Source organism: Pleurodeles waltl, chromosome 9 (assembly GCF_031143425.1).
Source record: "Pleurodeles waltl isolate 20211129_DDA chromosome 9, aPleWal1.hap1.20221129, whole genome shotgun sequence".
Classification (NCBI taxonomy): domain Eukaryota; kingdom Metazoa; phylum Chordata; class Amphibia; order Caudata; family Salamandridae; genus Pleurodeles; species Pleurodeles waltl.
In genome coordinates this window covers 1080749130-1080761205 of record NC_090448.1, presented here as the reverse complement: position 1 = coordinate 1080761205, position 12076 = coordinate 1080749130, and the positions used below count along the sequence as shown (strand labels likewise).

The 12076-nt window shown below is 41.7% G+C and overlaps 1 protein-coding gene across 7 annotated transcripts in view; it reads left to right on the top strand.

The window, feature by feature from the left end:
* Positions 1-12076, top strand: part of PTGR2 (prostaglandin reductase 2) — a 249852-nt gene that overhangs the window by 89692 nt on the left and 148084 nt on the right. For all 7 annotated transcript variants that reach the window (XM_069208743.1, XM_069208741.1, XM_069208737.1 and 4 more), the window contains one exon: positions 10874-11065. In XM_069208743.1, coding sequence (XP_069064844.1) covers positions 10874-11065 — 192 coding nt within the window. The remainder of the gene's footprint in view (positions 1-10873; positions 11066-12076) is intronic.

Here is a 12076-nt window from a genome sequence, read left to right as displayed (position 1 = left end):
CTCAAGAGAGAAAGAAACCAAGGTGTAACCTTGGATTGAGACTGATATTTATACCACATTTTACAAATGTTAGGTAGAGTGACTGCTACACAATGAAGACTCCATGTTGCGTGTTCCCACACCTTGGATACCAACAGAAGCTGCAAGCCATCATCACACTCGTAATCTCAGAGCTTGGCTGGGTCAACAGCCACTACCTTGATGCACCCACATTCATCATACTCAAAATACAACTCATACAAATTTCTGCTGCAAGACTTCTTTGCTGCCGTCACCCAAGAGAACTATGACTCCAGTCTTGCAATCACTCCACTAACTACCTCTAGCTAGAAGAACAATATTCCAGAAACTTAGCAATGCTTGTCAATATCTCTTTTCACCACCACCAGGCTCAGGTTTCAGAAAAGATGCTTGGCTCATGAGACATCTATGTCCATAGGTATACCAAGGAGGTCATATTTCGGGTCCTCTGGAAAGGACTCCCCCAGTATCCTTTCCAGTTTCCCCAATACCTCGGTCCATTATAGCGTTATGTTGAGACAGTCCCATAGGATATGTGGGAATGATCCTCGTTTCTCCCTGCATCTCATACGGTGTGGGGACTCCGCTCTCAGCACATTGACTTCTTAAGTCAAATCTAGTTTTACCAAACAGGACAGTATTGTCCGCATGTTGTATCATAGGCAAATGTCCAGTGCCAAATTTGGGAGGAAAAACAGTGGTGTTAAGAATTAGAAGACCTAATAGTTTCAAGGCTACAACTTATGTTTGTCATATCATCAGTATTAATTGAAAATGATATGTCTTCCCCTTGAATTACATCAATAATAGGTGTAGCTGTTGGATCTTGCTCATACAGTTCTCTAATAAACTGATTCAATTTCTCAGGCTGTATGGAATCCTCTGTATCTTGAGTTTTCAAGTCAGAGTTGCTTGCAAGCTCCCAGAAATTATGCTGATTATTTTCCTTGCAAAAGCTACAAAGTCAGTCCACTGTTTCTTTTTGCCCCGACGTTTAGTCTGCCACAATGCTTTCTTTTAGTTTGCTGTCAAAATGCTAAGTTTTGCTACCTTTCTGTGGTAATCATTACTACTTTATAATTTTCTGATTTTTCTATCTATTTGCCTTTTAGTGTGGAGTATTTCTTTGGTATACCAGGCATTTTTAGGTCTCAGTAATTGTTCTGTAGAAGCTATTTGATACATCTCCTTAACCACATAGGTCTTTCATTATTAGCATGTCCCCACTCTATTCCCATAGTATCCTGATATTCAGTAAGGTAACTGGAAGGTTACTCACCCAAATAAGGAAGAGATATCTTGTTGGAGTCTACCATTTCATTCAATTCTGTTTTTCATCTCCGATTAGATTACATGTATTTTGCTGAACCTTTAATTCTGGGTTATCACAATTTAAACCGAAACACTATGGAGCGTTATCCCTTTCGAAAAGAGCTAAAATCTCAAAGTTTACAACTTTGTGAAAGAGATGGTCAGGGATAAATGTGTAATCCAAGACTGAATGAAATGGGGAGGAGTGTTGTAAATGAAGCCACTATTTAGGGCCAACAGTGTAATAATGTATCTAGTAATTGTTCTGGAGCCTTGCCTCCTCTTGAGAGTGGGGGCAAATGGGGATCATTATTTGCCATATGTGATGTATCAGTCATTTAGTCATTTAGAATATTTCAGACCCATAGGTTTGAGTTAAAATCATGTATCATTGGGACTTGTATTTTGCCTGTAAGTTCTCTCAAAAAGACCAGAAAACTGAGTTTAATATATTATTTTTCTGCTTAGCAGAAACATTACCATAACTATTGCACTAAATGAAGCCTTTCTCATACTTTTCATTCCTTGGAGTCAACCACAAAAGGGTTGCTAGAATAAGAGGAAGACCAAAGTCGATTTTTGAGACCTAAGGGAAGGTGACATCTAATAAATCCCTTGATGTGCACCTTATTTCGCTACCTGAGTAGAAGGATATGATATTAACTAGAAACTTCCTCTAAAGTGGATTTGATCACCCATGTTTCCTGTGACCATATAATATGAACACTAGAGATCTAATTATGCAGGTGAAAGTAATTCAAAACCTTCTGAATGGCCCCTTTGTTCCACGATAAAATGCTGCATGCGTAGCTTCCTAATAATTCCTAATATTACTTCAAATGAGATCTCCTCGTTTACTGGGATAAGTGTGTGCTGGTTCCATTAGTGGGACATAATTATGATAATTACTTCTTTTAGGATTGTTGGTCAGCTCCAATCATCCTGTTTTCATAGATACAACTAAATTCCATCTCCTGGGGTTGCCTCACAGATAATCCTCAGTTCCGGCTGCCCTAATTTTTCTCGCTGGCTCTATGCCTGGCGTTTTTGAATCATTACCTACTATGTGTAAATTGATCCATTGTTTCATTTGCCATGCTGGTATGCAGCAGGATTTCTGGATAACAGTTTGATTGTACTCTTGCTATCTGAATTCCTCCCATTTATGCAAGTTTTCTCTAGTGTTAAAAACCGTCTCTGGAGCTGTAGCTGTTTTCCAAGCAAAATCTGTGATCTCACTAGGGCCGCTGCCCATTGTGGATTTGAAAGTAATGTTTACTATATCCTTTAAATTCAAGTGCTTAACTGTTTATAGAGTATTCAAAAGAGTAGGGGCCATTTCTACAAATATTAGGAATAGTGATTTCCGAATTGCAGTCTTATTGAATTTCAATTCGGTATTTTACTAAAGAATATATTTTAAAATAGTGATTTCTAGTGGGGTTGCAAATCTACCTACCTCATGAATAATGAGATAGGTTGCAATTTGTGACCCACTAGCAATCACAGAGATGGTGGCATGCTGCGGTCAGCAGACCACCATGTCTATGATCACTTTTAATAAAGCACACTTTATTTCTTTGAAATGCAGCCCGTTTTTCTTAAAAGAAAATGGAATGCATTTCAAAAGAAAATTGACATTTTTAAGGCTCATTTTTCAAGAGTAGGCAATGGTCCAAAATATATTTCTTTGAATTCTCCAAGGAGAAAGGAGTCCCATTGAGACGCCTCTCATCTCTGACTGATTACCATTCCCATCTGTGAATGGTTACCACTACCTTTCAGTAGTCAGTAAAAAATGAATGCTTTGCAAACATAATTTGGTCGCAAAACAATAATAGATACCACTGCAAATTGGTATTTAAAATGGATGCAACCAACTCGCCCCTTCCAATTACCAAATCTCAAACCCAAATTTCAATTCGTTAACAAGTTACCGAATCGCAATTTGGCTTTTGTAAATTTTAATTTCTTTTTGCGACCGCCCAGAAATGTATATACATATGACCCCTAATATAATCTCTCTGTTTGGTATGTCAAATGCCCCTATTTGGAAAATATTCCAGGTAAAATAGTAATTTGTGGTTACTCTGTTACCTGAAAAGATAACAAATACAATAAGTAAATGAAGTTGCTAGTTGACAGAGCGTTTATAGATGATTGGTTGATTTCGGTTTTACCTTGGTTGAGGGGTGTTCAGTTGGGACAAGTCTTTTTCTAAATCGCCTGTTGGGCTCGTACAGCTCTCCACGGTAGTTACTGCGTTCATCGTTTTAGGAGTAATTGTTGTTTGTGTCTTTTAAAATGGGGGAAGCTAGATCATAACCCTTTCCACTTAGGTTGCTGGGTTAGGGATTCTGAAATCGTTCTATTATGGATGGAAGTGGTAGCAGTCAATCTAATACAATCACCGGCTCTAGGTCCAGTTATTACACTGTGTACCCATGGACTCGCATGATTTATGATGCAAGTTTATTGATGGTAATTGCCTTTTTTTTTTTTTAAAGAATGGTTTTGTGGTTACTGGTTTCCCGCTGGCCCAGCAGGAAACAACCCACAACATTGAGCCAGCAAAAACGTTGTGGTGCGTAGGGTTCATCAGCACCTGTTGCGCATTTCACTGTCTGCAAAGCAGACAGTGAAAAGCACTACGGGACTGGCCATAGGGGCCACTGCACTGCCCGTGCCAAGTGCGTGGGCAGTGCAGGGGCCCCGTGCGGCCCCCTGCACCCCATCCCTGCCAGCCTTTACATGGCAGGGCAGCTGCCATGTAAGCGCCAGTGGAGAGGTGGGTTGTAATCCCCAGGGCAGCGCTGATTGGGACCGCTAGCACCGCCAGGCGTCAGGTGGCCGAAAAGTGGCAGTGCTGGTGGTCTGACCGTGGCGCAACCACCAAGGTCGTAATGTGGCTGCCGGACCGCCACATTGGTGGCAGTCCAACCGCCTCCACGCCTTGGCGGTCTAAGGACCACCAGAGTCGTAATGACCGGCATAGTGTACTTGTTTTTCTATTTTAATGAGATCTCAATATCTACTAAGCAGTAGGTTGTTGTCAGCCCTTGATTTAACATCAGCTTCAACGAGGCCGTCATCATCTTAAATAATTAATTAAAAGCTGGATGATTATGCTTGGTCAAAAGGTCAATAATGTAGTGCTCTGATAGTGTTCTGCTTGAAGGTTTTTCAACTTTTGTTTTTTTATGTAAGTCTTGTCATCCTCCAGGTAACCGTCAATAAAATAATTGATTTGGTTGATGGCTATGCGTGAAATGAATAGGGGTTTTGCAGTGTTAAATTCCTTAGGTTAAACAACTTCCGGATGCAGTTCAAAACAATTTTTTTGGCCTTTTCCTAATGTATTGGTGGCCCAACACATTGAACAGGAAAGTCAATTCGCTAAAAAGCCGGGGGTAGCGGAGGTGACATCACGCACCATTTGACCTTTACTTTTACTGACAGATGCTTACACACACACTTTTACACATACACACTCTCTCAAATTCAGCTAATTGTACTTCATTCTTTATTATACTTCATTCTTTATTATACTAATAGTGAATTATATATTGCTCACTATTAGTTCAATTAAACACTGATAGAGAACAAGGAAAATGGCGCTCCAAATGGACGTCTGCAAGGACGAGCTGCCCCTGTGCTCCTGGTACTGATTTTGCCACCGCTGTGGCTAGGGGTCCTTAAAGGCAGTGCCAGGGGCCGCAAGGGGCAAGGCAGGGGTCGCAGTTGCGACCCGTGGCGACCCCTAAATGACTTCCATGGCCTTAAACTGTAGATAAAAGCGAGAACCATTTTTGTTTTGACTGCCGTTAAGATTCTACTAATCACACCCCTGCCATATTTTGGTTCACATCATTTAATTGCTCTGGTGACAATAAAACCTTTATATCGCATGTCTTCTATACAAGGACCCCAGCTTAAGTTCAATACCACCTAGGTATGTCTACTTTTGCACAGACTCAATCATCCAGAGTACCATCAAATTATCGCCTTTTCAAGGAAGGGCTGAAAAAAATACTAATAATGAAAGTATGTGGCTGAACTGAAATGTTGAATTACTATGAATTTGTAACGCTATCGTGTCTGGGCTCTTAATGCTTCTAACTTTCAAGGCACTGATGATAGCCCACCCTCCAATACTAAATAGCTTGCTACAGCAACTGAAGAGAGAAACTGAATTGTGTTATGGGTTTTACAAGCTAGTATTTAGTTTATTGATCGATCGAAGATACAATTTCATCATCAAAAAAGTGCAAAACAGCAAGCATAAATATATCATAAAAGACTATGGGGGTCATTATGACCCCGGCGGTCAGCGCTAATGTGGCAGTAGTACTGCCAACAGGCTGGCGGTACTTACCACCATATTATGACATCGGCGGGTTGGCTTTTGGCTGAAGCCAACCCGCCAATGTACCGCTCTGACCACCATGGTGGTAGCAGCCGCCAGGCTGGAGATAACCATCTCCAGCCCGGCGGCCGCCATTGTGCCGCCGGCGGTATTATGCCCCTGCCTACCTCCATGGTTTTCATGGCATTGGTAACACCACGAAAACCATGGCAGTAGGCCCTATAAGTGACAGGGAATTCCTTCCCTGTCACTGATAGGAGGCCCCCCATACTCCTCCAAACAGTCCCCCCTCCAGATCCACACCCCTCCCATTCACACACACTCATTCATACATACATACACGCATGCATTCATCCATTCACACACACATCCGCGCACACATCAATACATACATGCAGACACTCATTCCAATTTCCATACAAACATGCACTCACACACATTTATACACGCACGCAAACAACACTAAACACACACTCGCATTCACGCACACACTCACACATACATGCACACACACCCACACACACACACAACACCCTCCATGCCCCTCCCCTGTCAGAGACCCGACTTACCTGGATCCAGGGGTCTTCCGGCAGGAGAAGGGACGGGGCACTGCTACTGCCAGCAGCACACCACCAGGCCGTATGATTTGTAATAATACGGCTGCCAGCAGTCTACTGGTGTGGCGCTGCTGGTGGTAGCAGCGCCACCTTAACACCATTTACCAATATGGCCACAGCCAGATTTCCACCCTTCTTGTGGCGGAAATCCGGCTGTGGTCATAATATGGCGGACGGATGGTAGCTGTGGCGACGGTCTTTTGATGGCCGTCGCCGTGGCAGTAGGTGGTTTTTACCACCAATGTCATTATGAGGGCCTATGATTAATTACAGTTTAAACATATAAAATAAAATACATTCATGGATAAAAAAGCTAAAATTATTGAAACAAAGATCAAGAAATGTTCCCCAGACATCAGTTCACTATAGGTTTTGCTATCAGTTTTTGTCTAGCAGATCACGCCTGTAAGGAAATTTAGGGACCGCCACCACTACTACAGACGAGAAATCACTCTTACAAATTCTAAGTGCATGAGTGCGGCTTCTCAAGCATAGACACCGGCATGTCTAGGGCTGGTATATTTGAGGCAAAAGGACAACAAATGTTCCTCTGTTTCCTGGAAAGAAATACAGAAGCTACAGTGCGACTGCCCAGCATTACTGGAATCCCATGTTCCAGTACGTGCAGCAGTTAGTAAAATGCCATATCTAAATTTCAGGAACAATGAGTGTGTGCACACTGAACAAATGTAATCAAGGAACTCCTCTTCCTTTGGCACAGAGTTATGCATTAAGAAACATCTAGTGAGCTTACCCCCATATTTGGACTGTTCATTTTGTGCAGCAATCTTCTCCCACTATCCTGTTTTGATCATTTGAGCCGATTTAGCTCCACCATGCTTTATTCATGTAATTTAGCCCCTTAATCTTATTGGAAGTTTGGAGTCTGATGATATCAATGCAGATCACTAATAGCCCCAATATGCACCCAGTGAAGCAATGGTCTCAAGGCCACCACGTGAGTGATAGGTGTTGACATCAAGGTCAAATGATAATGGCAGCAGGTGGGTTCCTCTCCCTACCGCAGTGAGGGCTCTAATAAGATTCTTTTCTTTGGTTCCCAAGGATACCCAAATTATAGTGGTCCCATAATTCAGCCCCACTTGCATCTTGTAGATTTCCATTTGAGGGAGGATTGGAAACCAAGAAGCACTCTTTGCAAATCAAAGGATTGCCCCTGTCCTATAGGTTACCTTATGTGAGCTTTTATCAGTACCTCAGTACCCAGGAGCCGGAGTAAGCCAGATGGATCCGTAGATAATCAAGTTCTCTGACCTTCTCCAGTACTTCACGTCCAAATTTTACAATACCATTTACCCTCTTCTTCCTAGAATAGATCATCAGTTTGGTCTTGGAAACATTAACTTTGAGACCTTACTCTGTACAGAACAAACTGTAGTTGCCTTTGTCTATGTTAATAAGAGGGTGTCATCAGTGAAGAAGAGAGACAGAACTTTCTGTCCTGCAAGAGTAGAGGAGTCATTAACACAATTGGTCAGGCACCACACACAGTTGTTGAAATGGAGAAGGAAAAGGGTGGGGGCCAGGATACACCCCTGGCGAACACCCTTATCAATGCGAATTGGCTTAGTAAGCTCTCTCTTTGTGCCATATTGGACTCTAGCGAAATTCCCCTCATGGAGGAGTACAATGATCTTAAACAAATCACACAGGATATCTGCCTCATTTAAGACCTCCCATTACTTCTTCCTCGGTAAGAGGTCAAAAGCAATGCAGAGATCGACAAAGGCCACAAAAAGGAGACCCCCCACTAATGTCAACTGTTTTCCACTTGACCAGGAGAGAACAAATGGAAGACCTTTTCAATTGAGCTAGTTTTAGATCTAAAGCATGCTTGCAAATTAGACAAAGTATGGTTGTCGTTAATCCACTCCAGTAATTGCTCAAGGATTTGCTTGCAAAAAGCCTTTTAGTGATTATCCAAAAGGCTAAGTGGGCTGTAGGTGGAGGAAATGCCAGGACTACCCTTCTTGAAAACAGGGTAATCTCTGCCTCCTCTATGTGGGCAATATTTTTACCCCTACTGTAACTGCATTTGCGATGGTGTTAACGTAGGGAGCCCAGATATTGCTGTCTGCTTTGGAGAGGTCAGTGGGGATCTTAACTAATCCCGGTGCCTTTCCTTGTTTCAATTATTTGATCACAAGGGCAATCTCTTCTAGAGAGAACACTATCGGAGTGGAAGCCCAGTTAAAATTGAGTGCATCTTCAAGGTCAGTTGGGACCAGATCAGTACCATGGACTCATGAGTAAGGATTTAAAAAATGGGCAACCCACTCTTACTAACTAATGTTGACTATTCCCAACACTATCAGTATATTTCTTGCCCTTTATTGTTGATATGTAATGCCACTCTAACGTTATCACAAGGAAGTATGTTGGTGTCATAAAAACACCATTATTAATTTAAATAAATACTTTTCTGAAGACAGACTGCCAAAAATGAAACAAAACTTAGATCCCACAGTGATGCTCAACAAGACCATTCTAAGAACCCAAAATCCAGGGCCATCTATCTAGCTTATCCAAAATCATGGAGGAAGAAGTGGTGAAACAGCCTTAAAATTCCTCAATAGTAGGAAACCTCCAGGATATCTGCCAGTTGTGCTTCAGCCTCTCCTTGATCTTCTTACTCTGCTTAAGTAATCTTCAAGCAGCACGTCCTAGCCACATTAGACAAAGCCAATAGGGAGTCCTAAATTCCTCAGAATTCTTGATGACAGTCACCATCATTGACCACAAGTAGCTAGCTCCTTAATTCCCCTACAAAGCTAGACACATTGTTTGTGCTGAGGCTTGTTTTGAATAAAAATCTTTCACTGCAGCATGACACAGCAGTCGGAAATGTGCCCATCTCTCCTAAAGCTGGTGGACATGCTGCTCCGCAGGAGTCGGCACTTTCAAATCACCTATTTAATGTCTGTGTCCAGCCACAGGCTGAAGTTGTGAGAAATTTCATGGTGGTGTACCAAGTGTATGCAGATGGCACTCAGGAAGGAGGCTTGGGTGGGACAGGTCAGAGCTGGATCAGGATCTCTTTATATGTATATTATAATGACATGCGTTGGAGCTACACATGGGTTGTTTTAACATCATGGGATGGCCTTTTTGCCAATAAAATGCATCTAACGGGGTCAAATTAGAAAATGCCCAGTGGTTACCTGAACGGTTATGTAAAATAAACAGGACCAAGTCTGGCAATTGCTGGAGACAATGTGGTGAGGCAAGAAGGAAATTACATATACTATAGACTTGCCCAAAACTCACACAGTTTTGGAATGAGGTCTTATCATGCAAATGATATGTAGAGACATATTTAGGTGCCCTAAGCTGATCATCCAAGCGACACTCGAATTAAGGGAGAATGATATTTCAGCTACTCCTGGTAACTAAATAAGCAATCCTTTCACTGTTGGGCTAGGAAATCTCTCCAGCAAATGCCATGTGCATTCTGAAGCTATGAACACTCTTGGCGCATGAGAAGCTAGCATACGATTAGAAGAAAGACACACCACACAAATTAAGTAGATTGTGGAAACCTGTTGTAGCATACTTAAATTGTGACAACATATGTCTCTATTTTCCAAGGAGACAGAGGGAGTTAAGACTGATGGAGAGTACATCCTCTCCCCCCCCTCCTTCCACACTCACTCAGTGCAGGTGCTGTGCTGAGCCGGCCCCCTGGAGATGCGCTGCAGGGCCTTTGTCACCCCACTGGTGGCAATGCGTGCTTTTTTCTTTTCTTTTTGCCAGTGTTTGTTACAATGGTGAGGGCTTGGCAGCTCCCACAATGATAAAGTGTTACAAAAGCCATGTCAAAACAAGACACGCAGTGACGAAACCAAAAGACTCAAAATAAGTTGGATTGGTTGACTTTGCCAGTGCTTGTTTATTTTCATGCTTTCTATAGTCTTGTTTAAAATGGTTACCCTGATTTTCCTTTAAGAATATCTTTTTGAAATACTAGCATGCATCAACACTTTTACTAAATGACGCTTCAAAGAAATTGCACCTAAAATTTCATTGTAGCAAAGTTTTTTTTTTTTTTTCTAATTGTATTTTTTCTGAGCATTTTATTTTGAAACCAAAGGATCATCACTCTTGCTTACACGCTTCTGCAAACATTTGCATCTAATCAGAGAGCATTCGGGGAGCATTATACTTAGCCTCATATTGTTAAACTTTTCAAACGTGTACATTTTTTAATGTTTTTGCTGGAACCACTGTCAGTAGTGCAGTGTGACCTTAGAACACTTATTTACAACGCTCACTCTAATAATGAAGGCTTTTCATTAATGAGCCATAAATACAAGTTTGAACAGCATTAACATATGGACACAAATATTACCTCCACTGCAGCCAGTTACCTTATTTGTAAACTGGCAGCCAAAGGGTTTGTGCTGCAGGGGTTTGGGCCAACTTGTCTCAAGGACAAAATAAACATGAATACTTGTTGTTCTTGACCCCAAACAATATGGCCCAGGCGTCGGGCAATAGGATTTCCACATCCCTGCCTAATGCAAGCTTTTTCTTTTAGCGTTGCCGTATGAATGAAGACACTGGCGCTGAATACATGCAGCCTTGGCAACTTGGTGAACCTGTTGATGGTGGTGGAGTGGGCGTTGTGCAGGAAAGTATGCACTGTGACTATGTCCCTGGGGATTTTGTGACTTCAATGACCTGGCCATGGCAGACAACAGTCGTAATAGAAGGAGAGCTCATTCAGAAGGTAAGAAGGTACCCTTCAGCAAAAACAATGCATTTTCATAGTTTTCACTTTTTTTTCCCAATGCATAGATGTAGGATAATTTTAAATGATGAAAACACAAACCTTTGTCTTGATATTTAAGTTTTCTGCAGAGAAAAACAAACATGAAATACACACTCTGTGTCTATAAATTCAGAGAGAAAGATAGTAGAAATCCACATAGGGTAAATTGACCTGACCTAAATTCAACTGCCCTTTTGTAATACCTAACCTGAAATCTCGCTGTCTTCATTACAGCTAGCAACAAGCACTGCTCACTGCTATATCCATTCAGAAACTGTTTATATGCCCCAGGACTGTATTCCGTTTGAGCTTTTCAAAATCTCAGTTTGCTTGATATCTTTTATTCTAAATGCCCTTTCTATTAGACTTGTTTTAGCGCTTGGAAAGTAGTAATATACTATGTGAGAAAACTTCCAACAGCATCTTTGAGGTCCTCCTCTTCATTATCTAGGGAAACACAATGATTGCAGTGTGTGAGGTTCTACACTGATTCCCCAATTTATTTACCTACTCTCAAAGTTCCATTATACAGTTCACTGCACATTGCAGGACCTCTGCATGTTGTGCCCAAATGTTGACACCTTGACCAGTCTTTGATTGAGCCAGATCCTGTTTCAACTCTACTTTTGTCTTCCTGGGGTCATGATCCACCCGCTTTGAGTAAGGCTACTATTGCTAAAATATTCTTACTCGCTTTTAGGGAAGCCGGATGTTTTTTTCTTTCATTAGTCCTGCCACATCTGCATCCTCTTGGTCACTGTCCTAGCGTTTGGGTTTGGATGTAGAAGTTCAAGAGTTGAAAATATCCCCTAGCATCTGCTTTTGTTTTCTTTGTGTATTTTACAGCAGCCCTTTTAGTCTGACCTTTCTGTTTTGCTCTACTTCATACATATGGTTTGTTTAGTTTCCCCTTTACCATTGTAAAAGGTGTCTGCAAAAATATATTGAGCGCTAGACAAGGCTATATCC